At 43.8% G+C, this 19,654-nt stretch overlaps 1 protein-coding gene across 4 annotated transcripts; it reads left to right on the forward strand.

Moving 5' to 3' along the window:
- Positions 1-482: 482 nt before the first annotated feature.
- On the forward strand, positions 483-18,988 carry LOC141080213 (rap guanine nucleotide exchange factor-like 1). 4 transcript variants are annotated; one of them, XM_073565441.1, is made up of 3 exons: positions 483-506; positions 2,031-2,659; positions 18,847-18,988. In XM_073565441.1, the coding sequence occupies exons 2-3, from the start codon at positions 2,269-2,271 to the stop codon at positions 18,924-18,926; spliced, it is 471 nt and encodes a 156-aa protein (XP_073421542.1). In that variant the 5' UTR covers positions 483-506; positions 2,031-2,268; the 3' UTR covers positions 18,927-18,988. The 4 variants fall into 4 exon arrangements, with proteins under 4 accessions (XP_073421542.1, XP_073421540.1, XP_073421541.1 ...); XM_073565439.1 differs by lacking the exon at positions 483-506 and adding an exon at positions 515-608; XM_073565440.1 differs by lacking the exon at positions 483-506 and adding an exon at positions 548-600.
- Positions 18,989-19,654: the final 666 nt, after the last annotated feature.

Consider the following 19,654-nt stretch of genomic DNA (forward strand, 5'->3'; position numbering starts at 1 on the left):
TATATCTCCTCCTATTACTCCATATAACCTCCCCTATATCTCCTCCTATTACTCCATATAACCTCCCTATATCTCCTCCTATTACTCCATATAACCTCCCCTATATCTCCTCCTATTACTCCATATAACCTCCCCTATACCTTCTCCTATTACTCCATATAATCTCCCTATATCTCCTCCTATTACTCCATATAACCTCCCCTATATCTCCTCCTATTACTCCATATAATCTCCCTATATCTCCTCCTATTACTCCATACATCCTCCCCTATATCTCCTCCTATTACTCCATATAACCTCCCCTATATCTCCTCCTATTACTCCATATAACCTCCCCTATATCTCCTCCTATTACTCCATATAACCTCCCTATATCTCCTCCTATTACTCCATATAACCTCCCCTATATCTCCTCCTATTACTCCATATATCCTCCCCTATATCTCCTCCTATCACTATACATGCACACTATTTGGAGCAGGAGGTGTCTGCTGGGCGTGCAGCACGTGGGTGACTCACACCCTGGCCTGTACCTGGACTTAGGATAGGGGGAGGGGAGGCTGTCACATCAGGGAAGAAGGAAGACAGGATCGCGGCGATGTATGGAGGTGATCTGGGGAAAAAGTGACAACAGAGCCATAGGGGAGGGGGTAGCATGCCAAACTGGAACCTGTGTGGGGAGGGCATCAGTGTTAAGGACTGGGCACCGGCAGTAAAACTATAGGCAGTAGAATACCTGTAATCAATACATATACATGGGCATATAATATTGGTGGGAAATGGGACATTATGTAGTAATAGGTTACAAGACGTATATTTGGTGAGATGGCGGAGAGTTCTGTGTTTGGTTGGTGCCATGTGTCTGGGGATCCATTATGGGCAGGTGTAGTATGTGAGTCTAGGTGGCAACCTGTCAATATTTTTTTAAGTACCTTAGTGTGTGTAATGCAGGGGTAATGGCGTATCCATAAAGGCCCAGGGTGCATTTGGGTGTTCCTTTATGAGAGAACATGGGGTCCATGTGTCTATAGAGAAGGGTTAATTGTATGTGTTGGTCCTCCTGTTACTACAGAGGAGGTGGCGCATTGTGAGAGGTGTGAGGCTGGGGACACAGCTGCCCACAGAGGGAGGGTGCAGAGACAGGTAAATATGGAGGGAGGGGAGAGATGAGGGAAGGGACACACGCATGCACACAGTGACTGTCCCTGCCCCCCCACACATCCAGGGACCTCTCATCATTGTGGGTCCCTCCTCCCCTGTACAGGGAGACCCTCCTCATAAGCTAGGGTGCAGCGCACACCCCCACATTACACATAGAATAGGGGAGGGGGCAGCTAACATTGGATATTCCACATCACACGGCACATGCCTCCTCACACACGGCTTCTGTACTGTCAGGATCACAGCTTTTAATTAAGCATCCCCCTAACACCCCTCCCTCTGCTTCTCTCCCCCTCCCTCCTCTTGGAAGCCAGGGAAGAAGCAAAGAAAAGCGGAGGGGGAACAAAGGAGGCGGGGGGCAAGAGGGGAGACAGTCTGAGGAAGAGGAGAGGGCACTGGGCACTAGACTGCAGAAGAGCTGCCAGGTGGAGGACTGGGCATCCTCATTGCTGTGACTACAGAGAGCATTGTGCATGGAGCCTACAAGCTGAGACAGCTGGAGACCAGTGCAGAGACAGCAGCAGAGACAGGTGCTGTCTGTCCGTCAGTGCGGAGAGCGTCTGGCACCTGCTGACTACAGACATGGGCAGTGGGTAAGATAGTGAGGCCACCAATCTCCTGCCTACAACCCTCCAGGCGCTAACACTTCCCATCCCATTCCCATTTTATTTGCTATCGATATCATTGCACTCACTTTATATTGCCGGCATATGGGGCCCATGCTTTGACCATTGCTGGGTCCTGACCTTGCTCTGTTTTTGGAGGGTATTTCAAGTCTGGGTCCTATATCCTCCCATGCACTTCTGATATTTTGTATATTTTTGAACAGTCTGGTTATTTTTGTGTAATAGTCTTTCATTTATCATCAGGATATTCCTTCGATGTGCACTGAGTTAACCGGGTGGACATTTTCCCTACATCCAGGATCTTGTGTTTGAGTGACCTCCTCTTTTTGATAAAAGGAACCTATTTCCATTAGTAGCTTCTTCTGTACATTCATGTTCTGCTCCTTGGTGCCCGGTAAACCTTCTGTCTACTAGTGCCTCGTATGTTTGGGGGGGCTCTGCCCCCTACATTTCCATTTTCATCCATTTGCACCCTCAAACCATGAAGCCTTTGGAGAAATTCTTAAAGAAGCAGAGCTCCCATCTGTCAGGTCCCAGAAATTTACACCGTAGGCAAAGTGTGTCCAAAATTTTGCCCTCATTTCTGCGTGATACCCCGGGAGATTCCTCCAGTGGTGAAAAAGTTGAAGAAGACCCATCTGGAGCTCCACAACCTTCTCATGACTGCCTAGAGCTGCCTGATGGACTACGCTCACCACTCTCCTTCTCATCTGATGAACTGTCACCTTCAGAGCCTTTGACACCACCGCCAGGGTCTGTTGGATGGTCCCTTACCCCTCCTGGACCACTTCTTGCCCCGGATACTTCAGAAGCCCTCTTGGGCAGAGTTCTGGACCAGTTACTGACTGCGCCTAGACTGAGCGATGCAGCTGGTAAGTAAAGGGTTAAGGCTCAAAATGGATGATGTATAAATGGGATGGTACAAATGATACTTTATGCCTGGACCATGAATAATGGAATTTCCAGAAATGAGGACTATGCTTGACACATAGAGGATTAGTGAACATGTTCTGCATATTATATGGTGATGATGATGTCTTGTTGTTATGAAGCCGGTGATTCACTTTGTGTGTCACAAACTGGTATATGACGTCCCGTAGGAAATAACAATACCTGTTCGGTATCCCACGTATCTAGGGATGGTTAGAGGCTCACGGGTGTATATGTTCCTATCTACACTGAGTTCTTAGCTGCCTTTTATGCTAATTTCATAGGAAGACAATTTTCCTCTATGATGTAGAAGTCCAGTCTTGGAGAAGAACACAAACACATGGAAAACATACAATATCCCCAGAGATGCTGACCTGTAACGTGCTAGTGATGGCCACTATGACCCACATATTACTGCGCACTGAACCAACATGGACTACTGCAAGACGTCAATCTGATATGTATTCAGTGTTAAAAGGTTCAGAACAATCTGCCATGTAAAGTGAAGGTGATAATTGGTGTCTGCTGCCAAACTGCAGGCACTACCGGACCAATGGACAGATCCATTTTGCAGTTTTTGTGAGTCCCACAGATTTGGAATGGAGGAGCAGAGCACATGTTCACCCAAAGCTCCATCCAAGCTCCTCCTTGCTGGAGTCAGGCAGCTGGGGGGGAAGTGGTGAGCAGGGTCCCCAGTTCTGCCAATCGTGGAGGTCCCAATGGTCATACCCCCACAGATCTATCATATTTCCCCAATCAAGTGGACAGGTGATATATGTTTTTAAAATGAAATATCCCTCTTTTAAATTAGGGATGTTATTCAGGACAAAGTCTTATGCTTGTGTGTCGAGACTGACGATGACTGCAGGAAAATCTCATTCTTGACAACTTTTCATAGTTAAACTTTACTTAAAGGAAACCTGTCACCAGTTTTTTTGCCTTATAAACCATGCCCATTACCTCTAAAAGAATGTAAATGGAGTTCTTCCATACATGCTGGAAGTTTCGCGCCTGCGCAGTGGAATCAGGCGCGCCTCACATTGCATTATTGATCATCCACTGCTTTTTTTTTTGTCTTTTTTTTAAATAAACTTTGTTTTACTCACCCTCCCCAGGTTCAATACTAAGTCTATACCATTGTTTCCTGTGTCTATTATTATCTGGAGCGCTGATATCACATCGAATCATCACATCGAAAGCGCTGCAGTCAATCGGTGAGCTCAGCGGTTCTGGGTGACTCGTGCCATGAACTTAAGCAGAGCCCCTGAGCTCAGTTATTGGCTTCAGCGCTGAAAACAATAACAGACATTGGGAGCAGAGGTAGAGACTCAGTGATGGACCCGGGGAGGGTGAGTAAACACAGCTTTTTTTTGTTTCACAAATTGCAGCAGGGAGAGAGGAGTCTTCCAAAACCAGAAAACCTCTGTAGTTTTGAAACTATGGACCGTCATGCAATGACTAATTGCAGGCCTTCCAACCATAAATTATACTGAACCTGTCACCAAGTTTTCCCCATATAAAGTTATATAGTACGGCCACCACCTTTAAGGCCTTTTTTACAGCATACTAGAATACTGGTAAAATGTCCCCAATCTGGTCCGCAGATCCCAAAAAAGACCTTTTATTATACTCACAGTCAGCACGGTCCCATCCGATGGGCTTATCCTACATCATCCATACAGTGTCCCCCATCGTTTCCCTGCGCCGGCGCACTTCTGCCTGCCCTACTGAAGGCAGATCAAAGTATTGTACTGGGCATGCTCCGCCTTTACTTCTGGGTGATTGGCGCTCTTTGACCTTTCCTGGAACAGTACTTTGCTCTGTCCTGATGCATCATCCACATGAAACAGGGAAGGAGGACAGTGGTTGAAGGAAGAGAGGAGGCATCGGATCAAAACCACTGACTCCCAGTTTCTCTGGTTTTCCAATTTCCTAATTGGGACATAGATTTTTTTTGTTTTCTGTGATGACAAATAATAGTAAAAACTTGGATTAGGCTAAAATAGTCCCAAAAAGCTGGTAGTCATTATTGCTATTAGAAAATGACTGCCAACTATGGTAATAAAAAAAATCTATGAATGTGATTACTCCGATCAGTGACTGGTATTAGAATTAGTGGTTCTTGGGATTTTCACGGGGAAAATTGTCATTATCGCTTATTAATGGTTCTCATTGACAATTTCTAGTTGAAACATCACAATTCATCAATTACACGATGAAGACATGTAAGGGTTGTCTGATGTTTCCATCTTCAGGAGCGCAGCTCTCCCCAGCCTCCTGGCTTCCTGCTTGCCATGGAATGGTGTGCTCCTGAAGACTGACAGTTCGGTATGGCTGCATGGTAGGAACTGTGCGCGTTACCATGCTCCTGGCAGGGCAGCTTTGTAGTGATCCGACCAGCTTCAGAGCAGCCCTTACAAGCTCTATAGCAAAAAGCTTACAAGTGTGTAGTGTACTCCTTGTCTAGTACACCAGAGACCTCACTTTGGTCACAAACTGTGCACTACAGAATGAAAAATCCCTTTGCTCTTGAGAACAATAGATAATTTGCAAAGCTCCTTTTTTTACAAGCAATTTTACCCATATAATAAAATGAGACAATCCCTTTAAAGTTTTTTTGGGGGATTTTAATACTAATCGCCTATCCTAAGGATAAGCCAGTAATATCAGGTTGGTGGTGGTCCTGCTGATCAGCTGATTAAAGGTGTAATCCCTCCCAGGCGAACACCCGCGTTGATAAACGTTCCCATGGATAGGCCATCGATGTAAAAGTCCTGGAAAACTCTTTTCGTTCTCTTGTATAACCTATAATCATAGATGATTTTACACTTTTGGTGTGTTGGTGGGTTATTTCAGAGTTTCGGAGATACATCACCCAACAGATCCAAGGGATTACTGATGGGTCTGTGTCAAAGCGCGATGACTTCCATTATGAACAGAAGCCATGATGTCAATGTGAACAGAGCTTTACCACCATGCTTGTAAAAGAAAATATATTTACAGTCAGGGTCGTATGTATATTGCTTACCCATAGGATCATTTGGTCAAACTATGACGGGTCTAGAGGAAATCAATTTCCTGTGAACTTCCAGAGCTATAATTTGAAGAGTTAACAAGAGGCTTCCTTACCCTTCTGGTGCCGCTTATCCAGGGGAAACATCCAGCCTTGTCAGAGTAGTCTAGCTAGACGTGACTATGGCGGTGGATTATGATGAAATTAGCAGGATCCGCTAACAAAAATCTCACATTTGATTTTATCTGTTCTGATATTTCAAATAAAAACATGCAAAGATGACAGTGGAGAGAAAAATCCTAAGAATAATATCGGGCCAAAATTATACATTGACCATCAGGGACCACAGCGTTGGTGGCTTGTTTCATCACATTTCCTGAATTTTGAAAAAAAAAAAAAAATATATTGCATTATCCCTTTAAGTCCTTGAAGAAGGCCTGTTACCTGTCATATCTGTTTAGTATGGAATAGTATTTTATATAATACAACTATTCTGTAGCATTTTCTTCTAATTCTTGGTTGTGCCGTTCCTCCTGTTTTTCCTTCTAGAAGGGTATGCAAACACAGTTGGGGGTTGGGATATTGTCCAATCAGTGTCAGACCGTGTATGGACACACCCCTTTGACAAGAAGAATAATAACACCCAGTTGTCAAACTGTTAATACATTAGATGCTCCAAAATTGTTCATTTTTTTTTAGGGAACTTGTTTACTAAAGCAGACATATCAGAAGAGATTCCAGGTTCTCATCAAGAGTTTTCTCCTCAAGGCGACCCTTGCACATATGCTGTTTTTGGGTATATGAACATCATAGGGAGGAGCTTACTACACTGCACTTTGATAAAATCAGCTATTTGCTGGGGGTGCCTCTGAATTGATGACTCCTATTTGAGAAAACGCTTTAACGGGGTTGTGTCATCTCTCTTCTGGAGCACAACACTACCCTGACTCCCAGCTTCCTGCTTGACAGCGGCAGAGCGTTCCCATGGCATCATTGCTGCTGACCTGAACTGTGTTGCAAGCAGAGGCAGTTTTTCCTCTGCAGCATCAGAAGTGCTCAGAGACACTGATTGTGGCCGGATCGGGAGCTATCGGTGTGCTCCAGCGATTTGGCCTGCTTCAGAGCAGCGCATACAAGCTTTATCGGAGTAAGGGTATGTGCACACGTTGCAGATTCGTCTGCGGATTTTTCCACGTGGAATCTGCAGAATCTGCAGGTCAAAATGCCTGCGGATTTCTAGTGGATTTTTACACTTGCGGATTCCTAGAATGGAATAGGTGTAAAAACACTGCGGAATCCGCAAAAAGAATTGACGTGCTGCGGAAAATAAACCGCTGCGTTCCCGCGCGGATTTTTCCGCAGCATGTGCACAGCGGTTTTTGTTTTCCATGGGATGACATGGTACTGTACACCGCATGGAAAACTGCTGCCGATCCGCGGGGCAAAATCCGCTGCGGATCCGCAGACGAATCCGCAACGTGTGCACATACCCTAAAGCCCAACGACTGTTCGGCCACTGCTTCTAGGCTGCAGCGGTGGCCAGTAACCTAGGCAATGGGCGGTAACAATAAAATTATAAAAATATTCTCTTCTTCAGAGTGATTGTACAAGCACTTTGCAATTTTAACCCTATACTGAACCTGTCACCAGGTTTTCCCCATAGAATATGAAAATACCCCTTAATGGCTCATGTGCACAGTAATTCCATTGGGAACACTGTATTCTGGAATCTTTCAGATTCTGTATAATAGAAATATAGGAACTCCTCTGGAAAGCAAAAATTGTAGGGAAAAACAGATTTACCGTCAAATAATGCTCACTGGCACAACCCCATGCAGGTGTCAATGTGTAATCTTTCGGTGATGCCTTGACTGGTTTAGCACGCTGGTGTCAGGGCCTCTGATTTATATGGAGGGCTAAGAGTGATATTTTTAGGTCTGATTAAAACACAGATGCTAAGCCTAGTAACCAGAACTGGATAAGTAAGAAATGATAGGATTGATGTCTGTCAATGTAAGCTGTGGGTTGCGTAACTCTGCTTTTAAATTTACTGCTCCCGGTGTGGTCACCCTTCTGACTGTGGCCTCATTCAGACGGCCAGTTACCTCACGTATGAGAGTAACTGACCCATTACTTTGATCAGAAACTGGTCCCAGTGCCACCCGTTCTTCTCGTTCATGGAGAAAAAATACGTTTCTCCACGGTCTCCTATGCAACAGGTCATGAAAATCGGCATCTGAGTGCGGTACGATTTTTTTCACGGACCCATAGACTTGCATGGTCGATTTTAGTCGATCCTCCGATCAAAATCAGATGAGTCTTTGCGATTTTCTGTCGATCTCTTAGTCCGTGAAAAATCACGGACATGTGAATGGCCCCATAGACCATCACAAGTGCAAATGAGATCGGTGAAGAGCACTTGTACGCAAAAATCGGACATCTGAATGAGGCTTTAGTTAGGACAGGGGTCTCCAACCGGTGGCTTGAGGGCCCATGATGTGTGGCTCACGGCTGCCTGTCAGCTTGGTGCATTAAGTACCAGGTTTAACAAACAGCTATGAAGAGCAGGTCTCCAGAGGTGACTTTTGTGAGTAGCCCCTCACAGATGAGCAGATACTGACACTGGGGTTGGAGAGATAAATGCTAAACTGAACATAGGATGATACTGCCAGATAGAGGGGGCTTGAAGCTGGATGTGATAGTGAGATGGGAATGCGAATAATGAAGGTAGTTAAGGTAGGATCCCTTGGATCTAGGTATATTGCCTCAGTGTTATTTATTTGGGAAGCTTTATTTGTCATTATACTGATAATGGGGGCTCTGGGTGCCTTTTAACCTCTTCAGGCTTCGAAATCTGTGAAGCGGCTAATAGAAGTGACCGAACCATTCTTCTGGCGGTCACTGCCCATTAGTTTATATATACAGTTACAAGAAACGCCAGTGGCAAAGACACCGCAAAAACGACCAAAAACACACTAAAGAAAACGCTCCAGGAAAAATGCTGCTAGCGCTGTCCTGAAGCACCTTCCGCTTCAAACACTCAGCGGGTGCACCGGGGTATGAAAGACGTTGTGTACACATACCCTAAAGCTACATCCCCAATGTCTGCAGCATTTCTGCACATATTAGCTAAATTAGGTTACTTGTGTTTTTTCTCATTGCATTTGTGAGAGCATTTTTTACATGAATTTTTATTGCTATTGAATTTTATTGAATTTATTACTCCTCTTTGGTCAGACCTCATCTGGAATATTGTGTCCAGTTTTGGGCACCACATTTTAAAAAAGACATCAACAAACTGGAGCAAGTTCAGAAAAGAGCGACCAGAATGGTGACCGGTCTGCAAACCCTGTCTTATGAGGAAAGGTTGCAGGATTTGGGAATGTTTAGTTTGCAAAAGAGAAGACTGAGAGGAGACTTAATAGCTGTCTACAAATATCTAAAGGGATGTCACATTGTAGAAGGATCAACTTTATTCTCATTTGCACAAGGAAAGACTAGAAGCAATGGGATGAAACTGAATGGGAAGAGACACAGATTAGATATTAGAAAAAACTTTTTGACAGTTAGAGTGATCAATGAGTGGAACAGGCTGCCACGAGAAGTGGTGAGTTCTCCTTCAATGGAAGTCTTCAAACAGAGGCTGGACAGACATCTGACTGGGATGATTTAGCGAATCCTGCTTTGAGCAGGGGGTTGGACCAGATGGCCCAGGAGGTCCCTTCCAACTCTACGATTCTATGATTCTATGATTCTATTGTGTTTTTGACACTGCAGTTTTTGTCTATTTTTGGTGTGTCATGTTTTATATAAAGCTGCTCTGTTTTTGATACTTCCTGGTATTTGGCTTTGACAATACTTTATTAATACATTCAGTGACAGACTGGGCTGGCAAGGACCCACCAGTAACATAGAATCTAAGGACCTACCTACTGTTGATGATTAATTTCTCTGTAAATATTAAATCAAGTGTATTAGGCTAGTTTCACACTAGCGTTCTCAGGCGCAGTGCAGGGCCGATGCTAAGCCCCGCCCCCGGCCATGCCCCCTCCGGTCACTTCCTCCTCTGTTCGCATGACGCTGCATGCGATCAGTGTACCCTATATTTAGCGTTGGGTACGCTGACCGTGCGCTGGTCGTGCGCTGGTATGATTGCTGGTATGCAACACAGCGCGTTTCTGTGCACTGGGTGCAGCGCCAAAAGGGCGCAGCGCCAGCAAAATCATACCAGCGTACGACCAGCGCACGGTCAGTGTACCCAACGCTAAATATAGAGTACACTGATCGCATTCAGCGTCATACGATCAGAGGATGAACTGACCGGAGGGGGCGGGGCTTAGCGGCGGCCCTGCACTGCGCCTGAGAACGCTAGTGTGAAACTAGCCTTAGCACTGCTTTTATCAGCACTCCTTGACATGGGCCCACCTGGGAATTCTCCTACTCTCCGGTGAGCCAGTCCAAGGTGGGATACAGTCATGTGTTGATTACATGTGTCTTTAGTGTGTTTCTGCAGCAAAAACACACTAAAAATGCTTATGCATTTTTTTACTTATGGATTTTCCGCATCTAGTGCGATTCCAGCGTCCTCACAAGAGAAATTGCCATATTGTGGATTGCAAAAAGGCAGCACAGGAGTCATGAGATTTCTATAAATCCCATTCACTTTGCTGGAAATGTCATATGCTGTGTTTTTAGCTCAGAAAAAAAATACACAGTGTAACAAATTCAGCAAAAGCTCATAGTGGGAGCTTAGCTTAAGACATCTCTAGTTATAGAATATTTCTGGTTGTAGCAAGGTATAGAGATTTGAAGGAAAACTTCAGGCAAAACTCATAAACTGAGATTTGCTCAAACTACTTTTCGCCCCACAGGCTCGCTGGTTATTAAAGATCTCGCAAGTATCTCCACTCCATGCCACCTTCTGTTTAGAAAGGTGATAATCTAGAATAGTATGTGCTTACTTTACTCACTTATATAGCGCTATCATATGCCACAGCGCTTTACAGACATCATCGCTGTCCCCATTGGGGCTCACAATCTAGAGTTCCTATCAGTATGTCTTTGTAGTGTGGGAGGAAACACACACACACGGGGAGAACATACAAACTCCACGCAGATGTTGTCCTTGGTGGGATTTGAACCCAGGACCCCAGCATAAAATAGAAACAGAGATAACCACTATAAGGAGTTACTTTTTCGCCAGAGAGGTTCATTAATGGTGTTTTCGATATGTAAGTGGATTTTTTCATGTGTATGGCTAATTGACTTGAAGGCCAATGCGGCACCTAAAGATCTTCATAAGGGCAAAGTCACAAATCCGTGGGTTGCGGTCCAAGTACCAGTCGTGATACACAGACTTTTTGTGGGTCTCCTGACCCGAACTTGACGGCTTCATATATGCCTATGAGGCAGTTGAGTTAACGTTGAGGGACTCGAACCATGACACATGGATATGTGAATGCAGCCTTATGGCTAAAAGTGGAGATACACATTTCATAAGAGTAGGTTGGTGGTTGAACAACCTTTGAATTTACAGTTTCACAGCAGCCATACACAATTTTGTCCATTTTTGACAATTAGATTCTGGTAACATTCTTTAAGAAAAATGATTCTAGACTGGCAAATAGCAGTCAAGTTCCCACAGTACAAAAACATAGAGACTTTTCTGTTGAGTAAATGCTTGCAGAAAATCTGCTATGTTTTTATTAATCTCATGCACATGCTGAAAAATATAGCCACAGTGTAAATTGTCAGGAGCTGTGGATTTCAGATGTAAGTGGGAGTTTCACTCTTTGCTAAGCAAAAGGGAGAAATGTGCGGCTTCCCTGCACCTTCTTCTCAATGATATCCTCAGTGGTATACTGTATATTCGCTGCAGTTATTGCTGCTGGACTACGGCTCTAGAGGTCTGCAGAAAATAGGTGGGAACACTCATTTTTAAATTTCCCTTGATGAATGAAATTTGTGAATATTATCGCTTTTGCTAAATTCGGGATTAATGTATATGTCCAACTTAAGGGGAATGTTTCATTGGGTTTTTGCTGCCCCATCTCAGAGCCGGTGGTGTAACTAGAGTCTGAGGGGCTCCGGTGCAAAATTTGAACCTGGGCCCCCACGTGCATGTTGGTCAGATGTACGGGCCCTTGTAGTGTACTAGATCCTATAAAGACATACGTGTTTGCTCCCATGTAATAATGTCCCCCATCCTATAGTAATGTCTTCATCCTGTAATAATGTCCCCATCCTGGACCCGTTCCTGAAATAATGTCCCCCATCCTGGGCCCCTTTCGGGTATGTCTCGCATGCTGGGCCCCTTCCAGGAATGATTTCTTCCGTTCTGCTGCTCTTCTCTGACACATAAAAAAAATAAACAATTCTTCTTACCTTCCCCCACTCCCGCGACATGTGGCATGCTCCTCCATAACTGGTGCAGAGGCTGACAGCTGATTCTGGCTTGCCTGCCGTACGGGCGCCGTATGATGCTGTGCGCTGCCTGTGACAGACATGCCGACGTCAAGTGCTGTAATACATTTTACTGAATGTGTGTCCTCAGATGCACATCCTGCTGTAATATCCGCTATCGTCAGTGAGCCCTTGTCATGCACAGTGTAGGATAGACTAAATGCAACACAAAGGGATAAGGGAAGGGGAACCAAACACTAGGGAAGGTGAAAGTGGAGACCCCTAGACTGATATAATGTCACCCTGTCTCTCCTACCATTCCTATATAGGTTCCACACCTATCACCGAGCAGGATACCTAGTCTCTGTGCAACCCTGGCGATAAGCCCTACATCAGGAAGGACAGGATGAACGATAGTCAATCCCACTAACACTAAAGACAGTGAGGATAACTGAAACCAGGGGGACAATTAGCTTGAGTAGACTCAGAGAAAAACGCCGATGCCCTCCAAACTCAAAGAGGACGACGCTAGCAGACTGCTACAGCTCCAAGTTTCAAAAGAGAAGTGCAATAGGATATAATACTCACACTTCCCAAGAGGAAGTAGGGAGTAATAAACACCCAGGTCCAGGTGTGGTCATTAGCACCAGGGGAGGTGGCCACTAGTCTGCAAAGCAAACAACTGCGACCTTCTGCAGACAGATGCAGTGCAACGGTCTGCTGCCTCTGACACATCTGTGACAGCCTTCCTCCCACAGACTTGGTCACGGTCATATCTGCGACAGCAACTGTTACGCCCCTGCTGAGAGCAGTATAATGTAGGGGCTGATATTGATTCCAGCGTACTATAACATACTGGGCTGCTTACGGCAGCTTTGAAAAATTCCCTGTTTTATCTACTCTAGATCTACTCTGTATAACCCTGCCCTCACCACTGATTGGCAGATTTCTGCCTATGCACAGTGTACACAGAAAATTACCAATCAGCTGTGGTGGGCGGGGTTATACAGAGCTCGTGATTGAGGAGGACTACATGGCAGCAGATTTACTAGTCCTCTTGTGATAATCCCTGGCTATGAGGTAGGGGCCTCACTGGTTGTTCCTCCATCAATCTGGCAGTTGTAGCCTATACTTTGGATACGAAAGACTTAGGTTAGGGTGATAGTGGTCACGTGGCCAAAGATCTGAGTCAACAGACAAGCAACGAATTTTGACCAAACAGAAAAAGAGCTTTTTTTTGGCATATCCTGAAAGATGACCCCTAACATTATGTGAATCTAGTAAAAGAATAGATAGAGATTATTAGTGGATCAATAATCTTGTAAATCAACCCACTGGACTGATATCTGGCGAATTTGTGACTATAAGGGATCATTCAGGCGTCCGTGCTAATCGGACCAAGATTAGATTGCATTGCACGGACTGGCCGCGGCTCTCCTGACCCAAGCGTTGACAGTATCATAGAAATACATGAAGCTGTCACGCTCCGGTCAGGAGACCCAAGGTCAGTCCGGGCATCAGTGGTCCGTGCTCAGACCGTCTTCCTGATCCCTAAGCCGGCGTCCCCATGAGACATTTCCACTGTAGAAATTCCTACGTAAATGCTCCAAAATGGGCGTAATGTTAGCAGGAAAAAAATATCTGCTGCGGATTTTGCATCAAACCCATGACAAATAGGCGGCAGAGTGCAGTCTTAATTTCTTGCAGATTTCACCACATTTATTGCAAAGCGTGAAATCTGTTAATGAAAATCTCCAGAGTAAATGACCACCCTACAAAATTGAAATACGGACCACAGGTTAATTTTCGGGTAGAGCGTCTGCCCTGTGTGAACATACCGTAAGTGGATTAGACCTGCTTAGAATCGGTTATCAGTGCCATCCTGTGAAGCCATACACCCAGCCATTTATCTAGAGGCGTACAAATTTGCAGTTTATTCCATCATAGTATTTGGGTCTCAGTCCTATTTAGCAGGGGTGCGGCTCATCAAAACTGCAGCAACTCTTGGTGAAACAGCACATGGTTTTCTGTCTCTCCGGTCTTCGCTGGGTAGCAAAAACGTCATCTCACACGCTAGGTCTGAATGTACCCGTATGGATTTTACCGTATTTGGAATCATGTTTGTATCGAACGAATACCAATGTAATGTTATGATTGGAAAAAATTTGCACGGAGCCTGCCATCCCTACATATATACAGCATTTCTCAGAACAGATTGCAGAGCAGGTTGAAAACAGACTTGAAGTTCCCATGAACGTCCCCTCCCCCCTCATTCCCACCCCCATCACTTCAATCAGCAAATCAAGCGAACTGACTATTCCTGTGAAAACTGAACTCTACTGTACCGAGAAATGGCTGCATGTCAATACATGGCGCTAACATACAGGGCGCCGTAACAAGCGACACCCCCATTAATACCTGCATGAATACCTTATAGAATTGGCATATTTAGACTGGTTTGTTTACTAGAATAGAACTGGTATTTATTGTACGGGTTAAATTATATGCCTTACCCCCATTTTCATGTTGCCACTTGCAATGTGGAGCTATTATTAAGGCCTTTAGTGGCACTGTGGGCCTGTCCTACTCTGTTACTAACGAGCTGCTGCGTGGGCAGTAAGGACTGTCACTGCAACACATGGGAGAAAGAGAGATTTAACCTTTTCTAGTCAAAATATCCATCTATCCAAAAGGTTTTATTTTGTGCAAGTGGCACCCTATTTCCCTTATAACAAGCATCTTAGGTGACAAAAGCTACGATGGATTTCTAGATCTTCTGCCTGTGATTAGGACAGGATCACACAGCTGGATTTCTATATACAAGAATCTCCTGACTATATAGATTTTTAGAACAGATTACACAGCTGGATCTCTATGTACAAGGATCTCCTGATTATTAGAACAGGATCACACAGCTGGATCTCTACATACAAGGATATCCTGACTATAGATTATTAGAAGAGATCACACAGCTAGATCTCTATGCACAAGGATCTCCTGTTAGATTATTAGAACAGAATCACACAGCTGGATCTCTACATACAAGGATCTCCTGACTATAGATTATTAGAACAGGATCACACAGCTGGATCTCTATATGATATACAGTAATCTCCTGACTAATCTACAGTCAGGAGAGCACTGTATATTATATAGAGATCTAGCACTGTGTGATCCTTTCCTGATTATCTACAGTCAGGAGATCACTATACACTATATACAGTAGAGATCCAGCACTGTGTGATACTGTCCTGATAATCTACAGTCAGAGGATCCTTGTACATTACATATATACCCAGCATTGTGTGATCCTGTTCTGATAATCTACAGTCAGGAGATCACTGTACATTATATAGAGATCCAGCGCTGTGTGATTCTGTCCTGGTAATCCACAGTCAGGAGATCACTGTACACTATATAGAGATTCAGCACTGTGATCCTGTCCTGATAATCCACAGTCAGGAAATCACTGTACATTATATAGAGATTCAGCACTGTGTGAGCCTGTCCTGATAATGTACAGTCAGGAGATCACTGTACACTATATAGTGATTCAGCACTGTGATCCTGTCCTGATAATCTACAGTCAGGAGATCACTGTACATTATATAGAGATCCCACACTGGGTGATCCTGTCCTGATAGTCTATAGTCAGGAAATCAATGTACATTATATAGAGATTCAGCTCTGTGTGATCCTGTCCTGATAACCTACAGTCAGGAGATCACTGTACATCATATAGGGATCAAGCAATGTGTGATCCTGTCCTGATAATCTACAGTCAGGAGATCAATGTACATTATATAGAGATTCAGCACTATGTGATCCTGTCCTGATAATCTACAGTCAGGAGATTACTGTAGATTATATAGCGATCCAGCACTGTGTGATCATGTCCTGATAATCTACAGTCAGGAGATCACTGTACATTATATAGAGATCCAGCACTGTCTGATCCTGTCCTGATAATCTACAGGCAGGAAATCAATGTACATAATATAGAGATTCAGCACTGTGTGATTCTGTACTGATAATCTACAGTCAGGAGATCACTGTACATGCTGTAGAGATCCAGCACTGTGTGATCCTATCCTGGAGATCTACAGTCAGGAGATCATTGCTAGTTATATAGAGATCCTTCACTGTGGGATCCTGTCCTCATAATCTATAGTTAGGACATCAGTGTATGCAGAGATCCAGCGTTGTGTGATCCTGTCCTGATAATCTACAGTCAGGAGATCCTTGTATATTAAATCTATACCCAGCAAGGTGTGATCCTGTCCTGATAATCTACAGTCAGGAGATCAATATACATTATATGTATATTAAGCACTGTGTGACAAAATTCTTGGCACCCTCAGCTTAATATACACACCCTTTGGAATAAATAACTGCAATCAATTGCTTCCTATAACCATCCACAAGCTCCTTAGGGTATGTGCAGAAGTTCAGTAATTGGCAGCACTTTGGACGCAGCACATGTCTGCGTTCATTGAATCCGCGTTCATTGAACCGTGCGGATTCACCGTGTCCAATACATTATACTGGTGAAATTTATTTTGCGGAGACTCGCGTCTCCGCAAGATAAATAGACATGCTGCGGTCTGGAAAGGCACGCCACATGTCCGTGTCCGTCTCAGCAGGTAAGCCGGAGGCGTCTCTGGACACATAGTGGACATGGGATTTCTTGAAATCCCATCCACTATGCTGTAACATCTGGACGCTGCGGGTTGGATAATGCGCATGTACACAGTATCCAACTCACAGCGTTTCCTCACCGTGTGCACCTACCCTTACACCTCTCAACTGGAATTTTGGACCATTCTTTTTTTGCAAACCGCTACAGGTCTCTTATATTAAAGAGGGCGCCTTATCCCAGCAGAAATTTTAAGATCTCTCCACAGGTGTTCAATGGGATTTAGATTTTGACTCATTGCTGGAAATTTCAGAGCTCTCAAGCACTTTCCATTAATTTCTGGGTGCTTCTTGTAGTATGTTTGGGTTCATTGTCCTGCTGGAAGACCCATGACCTAGGACTCAAACCCAGCATTCTGGCACTGGGCCCTACATTACGACGCAAATCCTTTGGTAATTTTCAGATTTCATGATGCCTTGCACACAATCACGGCATGCAGTGCCACAGGCAGCAAAACAACCCCAAACATCTGTGAACCTCCACCATATTTAACTGTAGGTACTGTGTTTTTTCTTTATAGGTTCATTTCATTTTTGGTAAACTGTAGAATGATGTTCTTTACCAAAAAGCTCTATCTTGGTCTCAGCTCTCCACAAGACACTTTCCCAGAAGGATTTTGGCTTACCCACGTACCTTTTGGCAAACTGCAGTCTAGCTTTTTTATGTCTCTGAGTGAGCAGTGGGGTCCTCCTGGGTCTCCTGCCATAGCGTTTCATTTCATTCAAATGTCGACCGATAGTTTGTGCTGACATCATGGCCAGCCCAATCTCCAGACCTGAACCCCATTGAAAACCTCTGGAATGTAATCAAGAGGAAGCTGGATAGTCACAAGCCATCAAACAAAGAAGAACTGCCTAAATTTTTGTAGCAGGAGTGGCATAATCACCCAAAAGCAGTGTGAAGACTGGTGGAAAGCATGAAAGCTGTGATTAAAAGTCATGGTTATTCCACAAAATATTGATTTCTGAACTCTTCCTGTGTTAAAACATTAGTATTGTTGTTTCTAAATGATTCTGAACTTGTTTTCTTAGCATTATTTGAGGTCTGAAAGCACTGCATTTTTTTTTGTTCTTTTGACCATTTCTCATTTTCTGAAAGTAAATACAAAACATATTGCTTGGAAATTCGATGACTTGTTGTCAGTAGTTTATAGAATAAAAGAAGAATTTACATTTTACTCAAAAATATAAGAGAAAAATCAAGCTGAAAATTTTGCAGTGGTCTCTTAATTTTTGCCAGAGCTTTATATATATGTATATATAATCTCATATATAATGTACAGTGATCTTCTGAATGTAGATTATCAGAACAGGATCACAGAGCGCTGGATCTTTATGTAATGTACAGTGATCTCCTGACTGTAGATTATTAGGACAGGATCACACAGCGCTGGATCTCTATATAATCTACAGTGATCTCCTGACTGTAGATTATTAGGACAGGATCACACAGCGCTGGATCTCTATATAATGTACAGTGATTTCCTGACTGTAGATTATCAGGACAGGATCACACAGTGCTGGATCTCTATATAATGTACAGTGATCTCCTGACTGTAGATTATCAGGACAGCATCACACAGTGCTGGATTTCTATATAATATACAGTGATCTCCTGACTGTAAATTGCTAGTACAAGATCACACAGTGCTGGGTATATACTGTATAGAATCTACAGTGATCTCCTGACTAGATTTTTGGAACAGAATCACACAGGGTTTGCCATTTTGTGATGTAGAGTGTACTGTAGGTAATCTTGCTCTGCTGATGTTTTCATATAGTCCTTATAATGAGGGATCAGGTAGCACGTTTCTCTACATGCTGTCACTGGGTGTGCCGAATGTTACCGACTATGACATGCCAGGGCACACACTACAGGTACATATTTGTGTTTCATAACTGATGATCAGACATTGGTATAGATTACAATATAAGGAAATTGCCAAATAAGTGTTGTGAGGCTGCATATGGGAGCTACGTTAATACAAGTTCACATGATCCTTCTTTTCTCTCCATCAGAATTAGCGTTGGATGATTTTATACTGACCCACACCCTATTTATACCGACAGAAGAGCTCCTGGTCCAGTTACAACAGTAATATCCTTCCAGTGTTTTTCTATATATGAATGTGTATATGCCGGGAACTAATGTATACTATGGTGTATTATGCCCATGTGCTCACATACTATACATATACCAGGTCAGATGTAGTACGATGCCCAGCATTTTTTATTTCCAGGTTGTTAAAGATTTATTAAGTAAAGAATGTTGTGTATCTTGAATGGATGTTTACATTTTCTACATTTTGCTCTAGAAAAATCACCTGTAAATTAAAGAAGTTGTCTACTACTTTTGTATTGATTGTCTATCCTTAAGATAGGTTATCAATGTCCGATTGGAAGGGGTGCGACAACCAACACTCCTCCCACCGTTCAGCTGTTCTCAGTGTTGGCGGTGGCCAGAACTGACCACTTACGGACCTGCAACATACAGTTCCCTCTACTGTATAGTGGCCGTGGCCTTGTACTGCCACCTATTGATTTGAATACAGGGCGAATGTGCAGTACCAGGCCGCGGCCACCATACAGTAGAAAAAGCTGTGCAGCTCCATAACCGGTCAGTTCCGTCCGGCACCGAGATCAGCTGTTCAGCTGGGGGTGTCTGGTGTCGCACCTCCACCAATCAGACATTATTGCCTATCCTAAGGATAGACAACCAATACAAAAGTAGTGGTCAACCTCTTTAAGAGAATTGAAATGTCCTCATTTTAGAAATATACTCATATTTTTGTGAAAGCTTGGCGATTTTCAATATGGTTGCCATCCT

Source organism: Dendrobates tinctorius, unplaced genomic scaffold (genome assembly GCF_039654945.1).
Source record: "Dendrobates tinctorius isolate UK_male_01 unplaced genomic scaffold, ASM3965494v1 ptg000775l, whole genome shotgun sequence".
NCBI classification, from domain to species: domain Eukaryota; kingdom Metazoa; phylum Chordata; class Amphibia; order Anura; family Dendrobatidae; genus Dendrobates; species Dendrobates tinctorius.

Excerpts from the sequence above, each read along its gene's own strand:
- LOC141080213 (XM_073565441.1), top strand. The coding sequence starts at position 2,269 with ATGAAGCCTTTGGAGAAATTCTTAAAGAAGCAGAGCTCCCATCTGTCA. Across the intron at positions 2,660-18,846 it reads TAGACTGAGCGATGCAGCTG|AATTAGCGTTGGATGATTTT; the intron begins GTAAGTAAAGGG and ends TCTCTCCATCAG.